The following is a 20,395-nucleotide window of genomic DNA, read 5'->3' on the forward strand; positions in this document are numbered from 1 at the left end:
GTCAGTGATGAATACGATGAAAGGTTGCGACCATGGAAAAGCGGTATCAGGGCAATTGGAATCCATCGATGCTGGCCGACTATTGTCGGACACTGACATGAGAGGTATCAGATGCTGAGTACAAACAAAAATCAGCGGCAAAATGGGTTTAGGTCAGTTGAACTAACACAATGTGTCACATTAAATATGCTAATTGAATAAAACAATTTAATGTTTTTCCATCTTCCGATGTAATACAGCAAGTCTGCAAATTATCTTTCTGTTCAGCTTCATTCACATCAAAGCCGTAAATACTGAATCATCATAAACAATAAAGGTTCCAGTACTCCAATGGTCACATCTTTCCACCGCTGCCCTGCATATCCCATCCCAGAGCCCAATTTTTGATCCAATTAACCAATTTGCCTTGGATTCAGTGTGGCCTCCTCGACATCTGGGAGACTGAACTCAGATTGAGGGAAATCATATTGTTGAGCACCTTGGCTCCATCAACCGCAAAGGACCCAGCAATGTCCAGGATCTGCCAGTGGCCAGCTAGTTTCATTCCATTCCCCATAACCATGCTGATATGTCACACTATCAATCAATGAATTGAAAAAAAAGCTATGTGAGGGTTCCTCAGCTCTAATGCACCTTCCCTGGTTTGTCCCTGTCATACATTGACCCCCAAATCCATACAGTAACACACTATCAGCCCCAATTTCTGAGGGGCTGCTGTGACAGTCCCCAAGCTGTTTGTACAGATTCTATTTGCCTTCATCCACCAACACCAGTAGTTCTTAACCTTCCTCTTCCCATTCACCTACCACTTTAAGTAATCCCTATGCCATAGGTGCTCTGTGTTTGCTTAAGGTGGTAGGTGAGTGGGAAGGTTGAGAACCACTGCTCTTTACCCAATTGTTACTGAAATATTTTGCTTGAGAAAAATTGTCAATGGCCCATTTCCTTTCGAGTTATGAAACCTTGCACATAACGAATCAATCAGGTACGATTAAAACAGTGGTTCTCCACCTTTTTCTTCCCACCCACATCCCACCTTAAGCAATCCCTTACTAATTACAGAGCATTATCACATAGGGAATACTTAAAGTGGTACGTGAATGGAAAAGGTGGAGAACCACTGACCTACACCTTTTCCACCTTGCTTGTAAATGCCTTTTAAACTTTGCATACATTTAAACATTGTGCAGTTAACTCAGGGAGACACAGTTGGCAAAGTGGTCAGCACAAAGCTATTACAGTGCCAGTGACCAGGCTCGAATCTCCCGCTGCCTGTGAGGAGTTTGTACATTCTCCCTGTGACCGCGTGTGATTCCTCTGGGTATTCAGGTTTCCTCCCATGTTCCAAAGATGTGCAGGGTCAGTGGGTTAATTGGTCACATGGGTATAAATGTGCAGGCTCATGTCTCTTTAAATTGAATTAAAATTTTAAAAATTGTAATTGTACCTTCCTCCACCACCTGCTCTTGGAGTTCTTTCCAGATACAGTAAAAACCCTGGTATCCAGCACCTATGGGGATTGTGAGATGCCAGATAAATTAATTTTCTGGTTGCTTGATATTGCATGGATTGGTGAACTTTTATATATTTTACCTGTATGTTTTCTGCAATTTTTTTCCCCGTTGCTTGAATACTGGATAACAGGGGTTTCACTGTATTTTAAATTTTATTTTCAGAGCACAAGAAGCCAATTCCAGCCATTTAAACCCAGGCCTCCCAACATCCTTCCTGTCATGCAGTGACTCGAACTGTAATAATCCAAGTGCAATCTAACCAACATTTTGTACCCCTCCCCCATGATGTCTCATCTCTTATACTCAATGCCTTGGCTTGTAAAGGGAAGCATACAAAAAGCCTTCTTATCCACCCTCTCCACCTGTGTCACCACTCTCAGCCAGATATGGATTTATAATCCAAGGTCTTCCTGTTAACATTGCTGCCAGTTACTCCATTTTACCATGACACAACTTCCCAAAGTACACTAGGTCACAACAGTATTCATGTTCTGAAGCTGCAGTAACACAATACTAGCCCCTTTCACACTGCCAACCCTCCTAGGAAGCAGGTAAACTTACTGGGCATCCTGCACTTGGGAGCCTTCCCCACTGCACTATGCTTTACCTGGTTAATTGGCAACCCGCCATTTTAAAGGAGGAGTGACGAGGCGAGAGCAGGTTGTGCTTTCACACAGCCAAAAGGCAATTAGTGAGTTAACTTGGCCGGGCTCTGACACTTGACCCCACCAAGAGTCAGAGCCCGGTTGAATTAAACTCGCCCTACCAGGTTGGATGGTTTCATAACCGCACAATTACTGGGTATGGACCCCCTAAATTACCTGGTTCAATCCAGATGCAATCAGCAGTGTGAAAGGGGCACTGTCTCCTGTATCCAAGAAGCTGTCGCCAATATCTGAAGAACTGCTCTAACAGTGTTCCAAGCCTACTTTCAGTAAGAATTAGGACAGGTACATGAATGGGAGGGTAAGCAGGGTTATAGTCCAGGTGCAGATCAGTGGGACTTTGGGAGACTAATAGTTCAGCATAGACGAGACGCTGTAATGTTCTATGAGAGGTTGTCCCCAACTGCTGGGCTGCACTCTCCCCAGGTTGTTACCATAGGAAGGGCTGTTACCTGCAGTATCCAAGGTGCTGTCATGTTTTCCCCAGTACCCTGGGGTCTGCATTCACACCTTGATTCTAAATTGTCCCCAGCATATGACAAGCTACTCAAACTACTTCACAGGTTAAAGGAACACAGAGACCCCAACCTCCTGTCTCAGGTCTCCTCTGCACAACATATAGTAGTCACCTGCTGAACCCAGCCAGGGTATCCGAGGGGTTTCGATCACCCCACTACCCCAGGTCAGTCCCAGTCTGAGGGGATCCTGTCACTGCCCCCCCTCCCCCTCCCCCTCCCAAATCCAGGTCCGCTCCAGTGTCTGTGGGTCAGTCCCAGTACCAGAGGATCTCTGCACCTCCCCCACCCAGTACCAGGTCATTCCAGTGTCCAAGGTGGCACCTGTCAACTCCTGTCCCAGGACAACCCCCCCCCCCCCCCCCCGCCCGGGTCCGACACACCCCCCTACCACGGCCCGGGTCCGACACCCCCCCCCCCATCACTGTCCCGGGTCCGACACACACCCCCCTCACCGTCCCGGGTCCGACACCCCCCCCCCCACCGTCCCGGGTCCGACACCCCCCCCCCCCCACCGTCCCGGGTCCGGGTCTGGATCCGGGTCTGGGTCCGACACACCCCCCTACCACGGCCCGGGTCCGACACCCCTCCCTCACCGTCCCGGGTCCGACACCCCCCCCTCACCGTCCCGGGTCCGACACCCCCCCCCCTCACCGTCCCGGGTCCGACACCCCCCCCCCTCACCGTCCCGGGTCCGACACCCCCCCCCCTCACCGTCCCGGGTCCGACACCACCCCCCCCCCACCGTCCCGGGTCCGACACCCCCCCCCCCCCCCACCGTCCCGGGTCCGGGTCTGGATCCGGGTCTGGGTCCGACACACCCCCCTACCACGGCCCGGGTCCGACACCCCTCCCTCACCGTCCCGGGTCCGACACCCCCCCCCCTCACCGTCCCGGGTCCGACACCCCCCCCCTCACCGTCCCGGGTCCGACACCCCCCCCCCTCACCGTCCCGGGTCCGACACCCCTCCCTCACCGTCCCGGGTCCGACACCCCCCCCCTCACCGTCCCGGGTCCGACACCCCCCCCTCACCGTCCCGGGTCCGACACCCCCCCCCCTCACCGTCCCGGGTCCGACACCCCCCCCCCTCACCGTCCCGGGTCCGACACCCCCCCCCCCTCACCGTCCCGGGTCCGACACCACCCCCCCCCCACCGTCCCGGGTCCGACACCCCCCCCCCCCCACCGTCCCGGGTCCGGGTCTGGATCCGGGTCTGGGTCCGACACACCCCCCTACCACGGCCCGGGTCCGACACCCCTCCCTCACCGTCCCGGGTCCGACACCCCCCCCCCTCACCGTCCCGGGTCCGACACCCCCCCCCTCACCGTCCCGGGTCCGACACCCCCCCCCCTCACCGTCCCGGGTCCGACACCCCCCCCTCCGTCCCGGGTCCGGGTCCGGGTCTGGGTCGGGGTCCGACACACCCACACCCCCCACCCCCCGTTCTCAGTCCGACAACCCCCGCCCCACCGTCCTGGTATCCGGGCCCGTTGCCTCCGCCGCCCGATTCCCGGGGCCCCCCCGCACACACCTGCCATTCTGGGCCTGCGACTGTCCGTGGAGCCGGGGGGCAGAGCCACCTGCATGCCGAGACCGGGGCCTGAAGGCCGGCACCTCCGCGCTCCCCCCTCCGCCATCCCTCACGTGGGTCGCTTGAAGGCGGCACCAATCGCACCTGAGCGGCTCGATGTTGCCCGGCAACCGCTGCAGGGCGGGCAGTCGCTCGGCTGATCGATCGATCGATGGATGAAGGGTGATGAAGAGAGTGAGGGGGCAGGGGTAGGGAGTGAGAGTAAGGGGTGGGGAGTGATGGGGTAAGGGTGAGGGGTGGGGAGTGATGGGGTAAGGGTGAGGGGGTAGGGGATGGGTAGTTAGGGTGTGTGGAGTGAGGGGGTAGAGGGGGTGGGGGTAGGGACTGATGGGGAAGGGGTGAGGGGGTAGAGGATGGGGAGTGATGGGGTAGGGGTGAGGGGTAAGGGATGGGGAGTGAGAGGGTAGGAGATGGAGAGTGAGGGGGTAGGGGCTGGGGAGTGAGGGGATAGGAGTGAGGGGTAGGCAGTGGGGTGAGGGGAGTAAGTAGTGGGTGGGTAGTGAGGGAGTAGGGATGAGGTGGTACGGGGTGGGGAGTGAGGGGGTTGGGGCTGAGAGTGATTGGGTATGAGGGGGCAGGGGATGGGTAGTGAGGGGCGGGGAGTGAGGAGGTAGGGGTGAGGGGGTGGGAAGTGATGGGGTAGGGGATGGGGTGTGAGGGAGTAGGGGGTAGGGGTGGGGAGTGAGGCAATATGGAGTGGGGTGAGGGGGTAAGGGATGAGGAGTAGGGATGAGGAGTTAGGGGTAGGGAATGAGAGGGTAGGAGTGGGGGTAGGGGTGGGGAGTGGGGGTAGGGGCTGGAGTGTGAGGGGATAGGAGTGAGGGGTAGGTGGTGGGGTGAGGGGGTAGTGGGTGGGGTGAGGGGGTAGTGGGTGGGGTGAGGGGGTAGTGGGTGGGGTGAGGGGGTAGTGGGTGGGGTGAGGGGAGGTGGTAGGGATGAGAGGGTAGGGGTAGGGGTGGGGAGTGAGAGGGTAAGGGTGAGGGGGTAAGGTCTGGGGAGTGAGGGAGTAGGCAGTGGGTGAGGGGGTAGTGGGTGGGGAGGGCATGGGGTGATGGGAGAGGAGTGAGGGTGTAGGGTTGATGGGGTGGGGAGTGAGGGGGTTGGGGATGGAGGAGGGGGTAGGGAGTGAGGTAGGAGAGAGGTTTGGTCATACCAAATATACCAATATTTCTATATTCAAAATCTCTTGCAATAAAGGTCAACATACAACTTGCTTTCTTCAATACCCTCTGTACCTGCATTTCCTTGGTATGCAGGTTCTAATTTGTCACTATTTGGATCTCAAGCTGCCTGCCTATTATTGTTACCTGTAAGGTAAGATGGTGGAAAGCTGATAATGTGCTTTTGCGTCCAATTTTCTTCCATTCCCAGTCCTAAATTGACTATATCTCCCGGGTGCGTTGCTGAAAGAGGGCTTAAAAGTATTATTTAGGGCCCATTCCATCCAGCGCACAGTATCTTTGACCCACGACAGGAAGTACAGGAGCATCAAAATCAGGACTCCAAGGCTGAGAAATTGTTTGTTCCTGCAGCCTATGAGATTGATGAACAGTATCCTGTAAACTGAGTAAATCATCCCAAAATATTTATACGTATATATTTATTTAAATAATATATTTATGTGATTATTGTGTATGTGTGTGTGTACTGTGGTCTGGGCAAATGCTCAGGTTGTATATGTAAAGTCAGATAATAATGAACATGAACTCTGAACATCCTTAAACTTACAATAGTTCAAAGGAAAACATTTGTAATTTTTTATCTTATACCAATGTAAAATTGGCCCCTGAAATTTCCACATTGCAGAGCTACCTAATTGGCTGACGAAACTTCAGTGCTGGTGAAGTGCTCTGGGACTTCCAAAGCATGTCAAGCTCTCTATAAATGGAAACTCAGCTCTTTTACTCCATATCTCACTGGCAGTTTGTTTTTGTAATTCACATTGCAAGATGTTGCTCTTTGTCACGAGCCTCCTTGTTCAAAAGAATCATTGGATTGTTGGAAAACCCTTTGGGAAGAACAGTTCCGAAATTTCAGAGACAAAACGAGATTGTATGGAGGTCTCAGAATAATTTTTTTAATATTCTTGACGAACAGGAAAGCCATTGTGTCTCCTCAGAAATTAACCTTATTGCATGCCTGAAGCAGGAAGATTCATCATGTCGGACAGCATCTGGGAGAGGTAAACGGCATTAACATTTCAAGTCCCTTTGTCAGAACTGGGAAAAAAAAGTAACTGACTGATAATGTTGTATATAGTCCTCGAAGTACAAAATAAAATGGTGGTGTTTCCAGAGCTTCTGTAATGACAGTCCTGTTGCTGAGGAGAAGGGGGACCAGAGACGCACACTCCCCCAACTGGTCCAACCGCCCAGTCCTACTGCTGACAGCTCCATACAGGCTTTAAATGGCCTGTTAAAGGAACAGACAGTGTTTTGTTTAAAATCCTGCGTCCATGTGGTCTGAGCCATGAGGGGTTGCGGATTCCAGGGCAGCAATGGACTTGTGCAGGGCACCAGTAATGGGGAGAGCACCGCCACCCACCAATGAGAAGGAGAAGCAGAAGAGACGACCCCAAGGACTGTGACCACGGCGGTGGGCCAGCGAGGGGCTCTGTGGCTGAAGTATACATGCAGACAGTGAGCTGTTACTGACTTGGAGGTCAAAGGACTCACAGCAGGCTGCGGGCTGCTGGAGTCTGGCTCATATGAACCATGTATCGGAACCAGGAATCGTGAGGGCTCTGAGCACAAGCAGAATCAGGATTTATTGTCATGAACTTCGGGGTTTGCAGCAGCATCAGAGAGAGTATTACAACCATCTTACAACATTACTATAAAAAAATTAAATGACAGTGCACGAAAAGTGAGGCAGTGTCTTTGGTTCATTGATCATTCAAGAATCTGATGGCAGCGGGGAAGAAGCTGCCCTTGTGCCGTTGAGGGCTCGTCTTTAGGTTCCTGTACCTTTTCCCCAATGGTAGCAGAGTGAAGAGGGCGAGGCCTGGGTGGTGGGGGTCCTTGAGGATAGAGGCTGCTTTCTTAAGCCACCACAATAAACATTGTGAAGGACTCCACGCACCCCTCATGTAAACTGTTCTGCCATCTGGTAGGATGTACCATAGTACTCTGGTCCCTTACATCCAGATTGGGCAAGATTTTCCCCCCCCCCAAAGCCATCAGGCTCCTGAATTCCCAGAACATATGTGGATAGTGTACTGGGGACTTTTACTGCATACGTCTTAATATTTTAACTTCTATTTATGTAAATCTGTGAGGTCCTGGAGAAACGATATCTTGTTATCACCATGCAAAACCTGGTATGAACAAGAAATAAATTGATTTACCTTTAATAAAACATCTATGCGTTTAACATCTATGACTAGCTCATAAATCCCTGAAAGTTTACATTTTGTTTAGAACCATGTTTCTTTGGTGTAAATTAAATTTTATAATTTAGATATACAGCATGGTCACAGGCCCCCAAATACCTCAATTCACCTACAAACCTCATCATGATCACATTACTGGAGAGAGAAACAGAGATAACAAGTCAGGTCAATGCTGTGTTTTTAGATTTCCAGAAGACATTAAATTAAGGGACACACAAATAATTGTTTCTCAAAAGCTCACAGAGTTGAGGATGATCGATTAGAATGAGAAAAGGATAATTAAGAGAGAATATGCACAGATAGATAATTTCAGTAGACTCTAACTTATTGGACATCTAAAGAATTGGTACTTGGGTTGAAGCCACTTACTCAATGAAGAGACCAAGTGTAATATTGTGAGAAGTTTGAGGAGATTGAATATGTCACTAAAGACTCTTGCAAATTTCTACAGGTGTACCGTAGAGGGATTTCTGTCTGGTTGCATCACTGTCTGGTATGGAGGTGCCAAAGCACAGGACAGGAAAAGACTACAGAGAATTGTGAACTCGGCCAGCACCATCACAGGCATCAGTCTCCACTCCATCAAGGACATCGACAAGAGGTGGTGTCTTAAGAAAGCAGGGGCCATCACCACCAGCACATGACCTCTTCACACTGCTGCCATTGGGAAGGAGGTACAGGAGGCTGAGGACGAGCACTCAGCGGCACAAAGACCTTTGCCTTCAGATTTCTGAACAGACAATGAACCACAGGCACTGCCTCACTTTCTCTTCTTTTTGCACTAATTTATTTATTTATTTATTTTTAAAATGTAATTTCTAACAATATTTGAGCAGGCTATAGAAGGTTGTAAACTCAGCCAACACCATCATGGGCATCAGTCTTCACTCCATTAAGAAGATCTTTAAGAGGCGATGCCTCAAGAAACCAGCTTTGATCCTCAAGGGCCCTCACCACCCAGGCCATGTCCTTTTCTCACTGCTGCCATTAGGAAGCAGGGACAGGGGCCTGAAGACGAACACCACATAAAACAGCTTCTTCCCCTCCACCATTAGATTTTTGTGGACACTATTTCAAGGTTTCCCTTTTTTTGCACTTGTTATTTATTCTTTAAAATCTTGTCTTTACGGAATTGTAATTTAGGAATTTTGCCCCTTGTCGCAAATACAACAAATTGAATGAAACATGTTCAAGATTCTGATTCAGAGTAATTAAAGTTTGGAAATGGGATGGTAAAACAATCTTGAAGTGCCATATCATCCATTTCTAGAGTCATAAAGTGATCACCTCAGAAACAAGTAAAAACACAATGCTGGAGAAACTCAGCAAGTCAAGCAGTGGACTTTATAGAGCAAAGGTAAAGACACATAACCAGCGTTTCGGGCTCGAGCCCTTCATCAAGGTATGGAAAAATGCTGGCAGGTGTCCGAACAAAAGAGTAGGGGAGGGATGGTCGCAAAGGCAGGAGATGACAGGCAGAGATGGCAGGACTGGACAGAATGGATGCAGATGGAATGTTTCCAATGATGGGAAAATCCAGAACCCGGGGCCATGGTTTGAGGATAATAGGCAAACCATTTAGGACCGAGATGAGGAGGAATTTCTTGACCCAGAGGGTGGTGAATCTGTGGAATTCATTGCCACAGAGGGCAGTAGAGGCAGGTTCATTAAATCTATTTAAGAGGGAATTAGATCTATTTCTTCAGTATAAGGGTATTAAAGGTTACGGAGAGAAGGCGGGGATGGGGTACTGAACTTTAAGATCAGCCATGGTCTTGTTGAATGGTGGAGCAGGCTCGAAGGGTCAAATGACCTACTCCTACTCCTATCTTCTATGTTTCTAAGGGCTCAAGCTTGAAATGCCGATTATGTACTTTTACAGTTGCTCTATAAAGGACACTGCTTGACCTGCTGAGTTTCTCCAGCAGCGTGTTTTTACTTCAACCACAGTGTCTGCAGATTTTCATGTTTTACTTCGTACCTTTCAGGAACAAGTGTTCATCTCACCCAGTGAACACCAGCACTCACTTATTTTACATTAGTCCTGCCCTTACCCATTTTATTCCATTTCCCCAGATTAGTGAACACAGGTCAGGTTATCATGCAAATGAAACCCCCACCCCCACCATTGACTCTGCCTATACTGTATCTCCTGCTGAATCGGCAAAGCTGCCAACATGTTAAAGGAACTACTCCATGCTAGTCACACTCTTGTCTCCTGGTGTCCATCAGGCTGAACATACACAAGCTTGAAAAGTCAAAATTTGAGATTCACGGTCTGCTTTTTTCCTGCTGTTATCAGTCTCTTGAATGAGCCCCCTATTAGATTATGCCCTTACACTGTTGAACTGTTCAGATTCTACCACTCATCTACACACCAGGAGCAGTTCACATTTCCCAATTAATTGGAATCATAAATTATTGTCATGAACAAGCCTCCTGTTCACACTACTGACCCTCGACTGCATCACCTGATGCAGTTCCAACAGTGTCATCAAGTTTGCAGATAACACAACAGTCGTCGGCCTCATCAGCAACAACGACGAGTTGCAGTTGCACTGCAGAGAAGAGGTGGAGAATCTCATGAAATGGTGTGAGAGGAACAACCTGATACAAGATGATTGTGAACTTCAGGAGAACCAAGAACGACCACCCTCCACTACACATCAATTACTCTGTAACAGAGAGAGTGGAGAGCACCAAGTTCCTTGGAGTTCACTTAACTCGTGACCTGTTGTGGACACTCAACATCTCCTCACTTGTCAGGTGGGCACAGCAGCAAATGCACTTCCTGAGAAGACTGAAGCGGGCAAGGCTACTGGCCATCATCATGTCAACCTTCTACAGGAGCTCAACTGAAAGCATCCTAGCCAACTGCATCACAGTGTGGTATGTTTAATGCAGAGAAATGGATTGTAGGTCAATCCACAGGACCATAAGAGTGGGAGAGTGGATCACTGGAGTCTCCCTTCCCCCCCCCCCCCACCCCTATCGACATGATCTACCCAGATCGTTGTCTGAAGAGGGCGCACAAAATCGATGAGGACCCCTTCCACCCTGCTCACACCATCTTTCGGCTGCTCCCATCGGGGAAGAGATACAGGAGTCTCAGAACCAGCACCACCAGGCTGAGGAACAGCTTCTTCCCACGCGCAGTGAGAATGTAAACGACACCTACCGAGACTCACATTTATACAAAACTACATCTATTTGAAATACTTGACTTACATATGAATACTAGTCCTGCTTATGTATTATTTCTATATGTGTGTTATGCCTGGTTGTGTGTCTGCCTGTTTTGCACCAAGGACCAGAGAACACTGTTTCATCGGATTGTACATGAATAAACAGATGACAATAAACTTGACTTGAAATATAGTTTGAGATTTTGGCATAAACTGGAGCACCTATACCATCACTTCAGTTGAAGTTCAAGTTTATTTGCCCTCTGATTGTACCAGTAAACCCGACGAAACAGTGTCCTCCGGTCCACGGTGCAAAATATGGATACAAACAAAACACACGTATGGACCAACCACGTACATACACTCTACATAGAGTAAAATACATATTATTAATAAATAAGTCATGGACAGTTGTTTAATCAGTCATTCAGTGGTCTAACTGCCCATAGGAAGAAGCTGTTCCCCAACCTGTTTGTACTAGCTCTGATACTTCTTTATCTAGAGCTATGAGATATTTAATAGAATTCACCTGAGCAAGAAGATTAAAACTTTAAAAAATACAAACTGAAAATAATTTGCCTCAGAATAGGTGTTGAGTCACCGTGATGTGTCATCTCTATAAATGATTTAGATGACAATCTAGTTGGCATCATTAGCAAGGTTCCCAATGACCCCAAAATTGGTGGAAGTTTATCAAAGATTACAACAGGGTCTCGATCAAGTGGGAAAGTGAGACATGGAATGGCAGATGGAAATTAACTTGGAAAAGTGTTAAGTGTTGGATTTTGAGAAGTTAAATCAGTGTTGGGCTTGCACAGTAAATGAGAAGGCCCTGGAAAGTGTTGTGGAATAGAGGGTCTGAGGAGGGTCTGAAGCGAGGAACCCACATAGGCTGCAGCCGACTGTGGTCAAGGGTCTCAGCCCAGGTTGCTGACTGCTGGAGACTGGCTAAAGAGGTACCAGGGATCAGAACCAGGATGTGGGAGGGCACTGGAGGCTTCTTGACCGTAACTGACGTGGGCATCTGAAGCTCGGGTTACTGATGGTTTGGACTGAAGGCTGTGTGGCTGCGGAGGCTGCGGGAGCGCAGGAGGGAAAGCCACAGACACTCAGTGACTCTGGTGGAAACTCTGTTTTGCTTCTCTTTCTCTGGCTGTAAAGGGCGCCGGGCAATGTTTCCTAATGGTGAATCTTTGTCTGCCTTATGCTAGACTAAAGGAAATTTTGTGTAATATCACATTTTCTGTTTTATTACCACGACAATAAGATAATCTTGAATCTTGAACATAGTTCCTGGAAAGCGGCCACACAGGTTGACAGGGTGGGTAAAGGAAAATATTGAGCACAGCAACTGGACATCATGTTATAACTGTTGAAGCATTGGTGAGATTACGCATGGGGTAACCTGTGCAATTCCGGTTGTTTGCCTTTCAGAAGGACATCATGAAAGCTGGTATGGGTGTAAGATTCATGAGGATGTTACAGGGTTTGAATTATATCGAATGGCTGGAGAAGCTGGGGGTTTTATTCCTGGACCTTAGGGGTGACCTTATCAGATTTCAGATTTATTGTCAGACATACGTAGCATCACATGCAACCGTGAGATCCCTTTTTTCTGCGGGCCAGGCAGAATTACCACTAACTGGTAGTGCAAAAAAATAAACATGTAAACAACTAAAGAACTGTTAACAGTTAATGGATGTAAACAAACTGTGCAATTCAGAGAGAACAAAAGAAAATTAATAAAGTGCACAAGTAAGAGTCCTTCTCAATGAGTCTCTAAATGAGTTTATTGTTCAGGAGTCTGATCGAGGTGTATCAAATCATGAGGAAACATCAATAAATCACAATCATTTTCCTAGGGTAGGAGATTTTAAAATTAGAGAGCATATGTTTAATGTGAGAGAGGAAATATTTAGAGGGGTGCTGCAGAACAATTTATTTTCACAGAAAGTGCAATGGGCGAATGGAACAACCTGTCAGAGGAAGCAGGTATAATTACAGCATGTGAAGGACATTTAGAGAGGGACGTGGATAGGAAAGGAATATGGGCCAAGCAAATTGGTATTGGGACGATCTTAGGTAGACAATTTAATCAGCATGGAAGGGCCTGTTTGCCTGCTGTAAAACATGATGACTCCGTAATTGGCAGGTTGTTGTGACTTAGAACACAATGCTGAAGGAAGAGTAGAGGGAGACTCATTACCAACATTCAAAAGGGTAAAAATCACAGCACTGGAGAAACTCAGCAGGTCAGCAGCAAACTTTATGTAGCAAAGATAAAGATACATAGCCAACATTTCGGGCTTTAGCCTTTTGCTTCATCAAGCCCTTCATGAGCAAAGTGTAGGTAGACATCATTTTATTGTATTCATTTTGTTCGGGTGCCTGTCTACATTTTGCACATACCACAAACATTGGTTATATGTCTTTACCTTTGCTCTGTAACTTGTCCGTGAACTACTCTTTGCAGATGATGCCGCTTTAGTTGCCCATTCAGAGCCAGCTCTTCAGCGCTTGACGTCCTGCTTTGCGGAAACTGCCAAAATGTTTGGCCTGGAAGTCAGCCTGAAGAAAACTGAGGTCCTCCATCAGCCAGCTCCCCACCATGACTACCAGCCCCCCCACATCTCCATCGGGCACACAAAACTCAAAACGGTCAACCAGTTTACCTATCTCGGCTGCACCATTTCATCAGATGCAAGGATCGACAATGAGATAGACAACAGACTCGCCAAGGCAAATAGCGCCTTTGGAAGACTACACAAAAGAGTCTGGAAAAACAACCAACTGAAAAACCTCACAAAGATAAGCGTATACAGAGCCGTTGTCATACCCACACTCCTGTTCGGCTCCGAATCATGGGTCCTCTACCGGCACCACCTACGGCTCCTAGAACGCTTCCACCAGCGTTGTCTCCGCTCCATCCTCAACATCCATTGGAGCGCTCACACCCCTAACGTCGAGGTACTCGAGATGGCAGAGGTCGACAGCATCGAGTCCACGCTGCTGAAGATCCAGCTGCGCTGGATGGGTCACGTCTCCAGAATGGAGGACCATCGCCTTCCCAAGATCGTATTATATGGCGAGCTCTCCACTGGCCACCGTGACAGAGGTGCACCAAAGAAAAGGTACAAGGACTGCCTAAAGAAATCTCTTGGTGCCTGCCACATTGACCACCGCCAGTGGGCTGATAACGCCTCAAACCGTGCATCTTGGCGCCTCACAGTTTGGCGGGCAGCAGCCTCCTTTGAAGAAGACCGCAGAGCCCACCTCACTGACAAAAGGCAAAGGAGGAAAAACCCAACACCCAACCCCAACCAACCAATTTTCCCTTGCAACCGCTGCAATCGTGTCTGCCTGTCCCGCATCGGACTGGTCAGCCACAAACAAGCCTGCAGCTGACGTGGACTTTTTACCCCCTCCATAAATCTTCGTCCGCGAAGCCAAGCCAAAGAAAAAAAAAAAAAAAAAAAAGTACATTGTTTGACCTGCTGAGTTTCTCCAGCATTTGTGTTTTTACTTCAATCATGGCATCTGCAGACGTTCATGTTTTCCAACATTCAAAAGGAAATTGATTTATAAATATAAAGGATGCTTTTTTTAGAGCAATGGGCAAAGAGATCAGGAGAAAGCCAAATCTATTTGGCGAGCCCTTTCATTGAATTGGAACAGGCACATTGTGGGCTGGATGGTCTCGTTCTGTGGATGATTGTGATATCACATAGATTCTCCTCCACTCTTAAGTAAAGGAGTTGCATTGGCTAGCCTCCAGTTCCACAGGACCATTTGCATTTTAAGGCTGTTTGAAATAACGTTGGCTGTTTTCGTGTTCACTTTGGTGCCTTTCCACTGCCTTGAGATCTGCTCTTAATATTTAGAACAACTTTTTTTTTCCCAACAGTTAATTTCCAACAGTCATTCCATATCTTCCACCAATACTCTTCCATTTCCTCAATACTTTGAAAAGAAATCTAAAAATTAATTTATCTCTGCTACGCTCTTCAGTAAGACTCTTAATTCAGCCCAGTGCTCCACAGCTATCAGATCAGTTCAGTTCTGATCTTATTGAATGGCGGAGTAAGCTTGAGGGGCTGTGTAGTCTATTCCTGTTCTTAGTTCATATTTCTTTAATTAGACTGTCACTTATTAATATTTAATGTGTAAAATATCTTAATTATTTTATAAACCAGGGTCACAATCGTAAACATGGAGACATTTTGTTTAAAATTTTATTCTGTCTATATTCCCAAGGGGAGCCTAAAACAAGAGGGTGTGCATTGGAGGTGAGAGAGGGAAGGCGTAAAAGAGATCGGAGGGGGGGCGGCTTTTTGAGTCTGAGGGTGGTGAGTGTGTGGAATGAGCAGCCAGAGGAAAGGTAGAGGCAGCGTCAATGATAAAAGATGTTTAGTCAGGGCCTTGGAATGCAGGCAACTGGGGGCCTGTTGGCCAGCATGGATGTTGAGCTGAAGGGCCTATTTCTATGCTCTAGGACTCTATGACTGTTACTTTCTATCAGGAAAAGTCCTGGCTGGTTTCAGTAGAACTGGCCATCAGATGCTTGTAAAATCTCACGTGATTAAAATTTAGACATAGACATTTAGACTTACAGCACGGTAACAGGCCCTTCCAGCCCACGAGCCTGAGCCACACAATTACACTCAATTAATATACAACCCACAAACTTTTTTTGAAGTCTGGGAGGAAACCATGGCATCCGGAGGAAACCCACGCAGACACGGTGAGAACATACAAACTCCTTACAGGCAACACCGGATTCGAACTCAGGTCGCTGGCCCTGTAACAGCATCGCCCTAACCAATATGCTAACTGTGCTATCCATGGGAACTGTTGAGATCCTTTATTGAAACAAACCTTCTAGTCTTACCTGGTAACCCTAATCCCAACAGAGCAGATAACTAGCTACCCACCAAGCCATAGAGTTGTACTATAATACTGAGGAGCAGAATTAGGCCATTTGGTCAGTCGAGTCTGTCCATCGTTCAAATCATGGTTGATGTATTTTTTATTTCAACTCCATTCTCTTGCCTTCTCCCCATAATCTTTGACACCCTTACAAATCAAGAATCTATCAACCTCTGTTTTAAATCCAATGACTTGCCATCCACAGTCACCTGTGGCAACGAGTTCCCTCTCACTGAAGAAATTTCTCTTCATCTCTGTTCTAATGGGACGGGCATTGCACCCCCCCCAAATGAGGTATTATGACCCTCCACCCATGCTAGGGTGGCCAGATGTCTGGTTTTAGGCCAGACAGCCCGGATGTCCTCCATTTGTGACTTCCCGGGATGCATAGGCCATGCACAGCCATGTTTCTTCTTGCGCACGAGCTAGTGCTGGTTGGCGCATTGGCACTGGATTGGAGTACTGGGGCCTAGCATCACTTCACCCTCCCTCCAACGAAGTGACGCTAGTGGCCCCAGTACTCCAATCCATTACAAATGTAATGACACAAAAAGAAACATGGCCGTGCATGGCCTACGGATCCAGGATGCCGCATTTAACATGCCCCTCCACACCATTGAGTGAGTTTTCGAGCAGCAAATTATGCCCCCCCCCCCCTCCGGTTACCCTAAAGCCCCCTGGTAAGATTTGTTCTGGCGCTGACCCTATGACATCCTTTTATTCTGAGGTTGTGCCCTCTGTTTCCAGACTCTCCCACTACTGAAAACATCCTCTCCATGTCCACTCTATCTGGCTCTTTCAATGTTTGTTATGTTTAGATGAGATTTCCCCCTTATCCTTCTGAACTCAAGCGAGTACAGAACCAGAGCCATAAAATGCTTCACATACATTAACCTTCCCAGCCGCAGAATCATTAGTAACACTTGCAAAAAAGGGCTGAAGTTCCCTCCTCACTGTAGCTCGGAATGGGCAAGGATACTGACCAGGCCAACAGAGCCCACAACTGAGGAAAGATCACTCTCCCATTCAGCCCAGTGTGGACATTCTCCGTTGCTTCCCTGGGCACTGTGGATTAGTGCTTTGCCCTCTGAGTGCTTGGGCCCCGCAGTTTCCTTGTGATTCACCCCAAAGACCAAATTGCTTGCTACTCCCTGTGTGTCTCTGTTCACTGTGTTTATGGCAGCCCCACAAGCTCTGGTGGCATACAACGGATGCCCTCTCTTCCTTATCCACTTATTACTTCCTGCCTTTGGGAGCATGCTCCTCCCCCTCCTTCTCACCATTTTGTTCGGGTGGATACTGACATTTCTCCACACCTTGATAAAGGGCTCAACCCTGAAACATTGATGATGTATCTTTATTTATATAAAGTCCACTATTTGACCTGCTGAGTTTTCCAGCATCACGTTTTAACTCTGCGCAGCCAGTGTCATGCAACTTAGTGTGTCTGGTCCACAGATGCCCCCTCCCTCACCTTCTCCTCCTCTGCTTCTGTCTTCATCTCTCACTCACTGCGAGGGGCACGAACTTCTGTGCTGCAACCTAACCAACCTCAGAGCACAAAAATCATTAAAAATTCATCAGTTGTGCCAAAAGTTAGGAGCTTTGATGGTTGCCAAGTAACAGATTCCATGCCCTTCTTTTCCAACAACCAGATCCTTTTTAACATTTCAGTTTTCTTCCTCATGGGACGATTCTTGACATACACTTTTACATTCTAATGCTTTTATTTGATGCGCCATAGCTGTTACACAACAGGGTTCATAATCCAGAGGCCAAAGCCACTAAACATAGAACGCTACAGCACAGTACAGGCCTTTTGGCCCTTGGTGTTGTGCCGACCCATATATTCCTTCCAAAAAAAAACTACTAAACCCTTCCTACCCCATATCCCTCTATTTTTCTTTCCTCCATGAGTCTCTTAAATGCGCCAAATATTTCAGCCTCCACCACCATCCCTGGTAATACATGTGTGAAAAAACGTACCCCTGATATGTCCCTTATACTTCCCTCCCTTAACTCTGTATAGATGTCCTCTGGTGTTTGCTGATCCTGCCCTGGGAAACAGGTGCTGGCTGTCCATAATCTCATAATCTTGTAGACCTCTATCAAGTATCCTCTCATCCTTCTGTGCTCCAAAGAGAAAAGTCTCTTGTCTCATAAGTCTTGTTTCCCATTCCGGGCAGCATCCTGGTAAATCTGGTAAACGGGTGATTACAGCTGAGTTTTCTATTAACGCATCATCCTCTCCACTCTAAATTAATTCCAGAGATTTTTTTTAATCAGTCTTCTGGGTGACTGTGAGCTGTCAGAGAATCAAGGAGAGGAATGGGGAATGAAGGGGAGATGATACCATACATTACTGAATGGGAACGTGAAAGCACTAAGTGGGGAAATGAGAAGTCATTCACCTTGGATCTAAGGAGATCAAAGCAGACTGTCTTCTTGATAATGGGAATGAAGTCCACCATAAGGAAAGAAAGAAGTGATGAGGTCAAGTACTCAAGTCACTAAGTGACCACGACACAGGTTCAATCTGAGCACCTCATGGAATGTTGGCCATTGCCCCCAAGCTGAAAAGAAGCAAGTGATGTTTCAGGGGGTGAAACACGAAAAGTCTGCAGATGCTGCAATTTATGGAGGAAATCAGCCGGTCTTACAGCATCTATAGGAGGTATATCACCTAATATACGTCACCGACATTTCAGGCCAGTTATCATATTCCTGCCTGGAGATCTATATTCAGTATCAAGTAATGGACCTCAGGAGAGATGCATCAGCCAAAGAGAGGTTACAATGTATATTTACCAGAATCTATCGCTGAGTCCCTGAAACCTCCACTTGCACATCAATCCTCTGGAAAGATACCACAGTGTCTACAAGATTCACTAAATTCATTGGAGAGAAGAGGGATCTAACATTAGATTCATCACAATCTGGTACAGGAAAAGGCTACAGAGGGTTGTAAACCAGTGCCAACATGGGCATCAGTCTTTCACTTCATTAAGGGCATCTACAAGAGGTGGTGTCTCAGTGAAGCAGCCTCCTTGTCAAGGACCCTCACCCCCTCAGGCCATGCCCTCTTCTCACTGCTCCCATCAGGAAGGACTCCACAAAAATGATTCTGAGCATCTATCCCAGGCCGATATCCACATCTTCGAAGATGCACAAGAGACTGCGGATGCTGGGAATTGGAACAGCAAACAATCTGCTGGGGAACACAGTGGGAAGAAATAGGAATGTTCAACATAGTGGGCCGGAATCCTTCATCAGGACTGTTTCTACCCCCTCCCCCCACCAACTGAGTTCCTCCGGCAGACAGTCTGTCGAAGGGAGGCTTGAGTTACTTTGTGTTGAGTTGCTTATTGGCGCGCTGTGGCACAATCAATGATCACTCACAGACACGAAGCAAGTAGCCAAAGGGTTTATTAATCAGAAAACTTTGGCATGCTCTACATGCATCCAAGGCAGGTATGAGGGAGGAGACTTGGGCTCTCAGCCTTTATTACGGGGAGGAGCTACAGGTACAGAAGGCGGGCCAGTCTGCCCATCCCAGTGAGGTCATGCTTGCAGTACCATGTTCCACCACATACACATAAAGAGATAGAGTCGAAAGCTTAGTTGTGCGTGCTGTCCAGGCAGGTCATATAAAGGACACCCCACTCAATACCACCTTGCAAGGTCCGTGCCAGAACAAGTGTTAGAGGAATGCATTAGGGACACTGGGTGGGGCACAGTCTGGCAGTTGTAGACTCAGTCAGCGATGGGGTGGGGGCGAGGTGCGGCTGGTGGTGGCCTACCTGCCAAGCCGACAAGAACCTCCTCCGTGCCTCTAATGTAGCAGCCAAAAGTGCTGCTTTTATTGCGCGGAGAATTGCTCATGTGTGTCAAGCTGGGTGCTAGTGACACTTGGCGCATGCAAGTGATGTGGGCGGGGGCAGGTCTGGTGGCAAGGGATGGCCACGAGCGTAAGGGGCACTGCCTTGCAAGGAGGGGCCATGCCTGTGAATGCCCCCCCCACCCTTGGCACTGACCGTCCCACCTTGGATCCACAGAAAACGTGGAGGTGGAGCAGATTCCAGAACTGAGGAGGGTCAGCTAATGAAGGGAGATTGAGTAACCTGGGATTATACTCGTTGGAGTTCAGGAAGATGGGGGGGCGGGGGGGGGGAAATGTTAGAGAGACATGTCAAATTATGAAAGGAAGAGATAAGATGGAAGCAGGGAGGTTGTAACCACTGGCAGGTGAGGCTAGATAAACGTTTGCACTATGATGTTGCTTGTAAAACAACAAACTTCATGATATGTTCAAGACAATAGATTCTTATTCTGAAATAAAATCGAGGTACAATATGACCATTATAATGTTTAAGAGAGACAGACAGATCCATGGATGGGAAAGGTTTGGAGAAATATGGGCATAATGCAGGCAAGTGGGACTAGTATGATTGACTTGGACAAGATGGGCTGAAGGCCCTGTTCCTGTGCTGTAGACATCTAGCATTTTTATCATCTTGTATAAATAAAGCAGAATAGTGGAAAGGGACTGAATGGTGCTCTCCTGTATTGATATTGGAAGCCAACAAGACCTCTGTGACTCCAGTTAC

The 20,395-nt window shown here is 48.0% G+C and overlaps 1 protein-coding gene across 11 annotated transcripts in view; it reads right to left on the minus strand.

The window, feature by feature from the left end:
- dph1 (diphthamide biosynthesis 1) overlaps positions 1–20,395 on the minus strand; it is a 745,916-nt gene that overhangs the window by 596,290 nt on the left and 129,231 nt on the right. For 3 of the 11 annotated variants that reach the window (XM_069911783.1, XM_069911794.1, XM_069911782.1), the window contains exon 1: positions 4,227–4,377. The exons of 5 other annotated variants lie outside the window; for them this stretch is intronic. In XM_069911783.1, the coding sequence (XP_069767884.1) occupies positions 4,227–4,332 (106 nt within the window). In that variant the 5' untranslated portion in view covers positions 4,333–4,377. Of the gene's footprint in view, positions 1–4,226; positions 4,378–20,395 lie in introns of those variants that run through there. 3 more of the 11 variants (XM_069911785.1, XM_069911781.1, XM_069911784.1) reach the window with 3 other exon arrangements.

The sequence above is a fragment of the Narcine bancroftii genome, chromosome 14 (assembly GCF_036971445.1).
Source record: "Narcine bancroftii isolate sNarBan1 chromosome 14, sNarBan1.hap1, whole genome shotgun sequence".
In the NCBI taxonomy this organism is placed as follows: Eukaryota; Metazoa; Chordata; class Chondrichthyes; order Torpediniformes; family Narcinidae; genus Narcine; species Narcine bancroftii.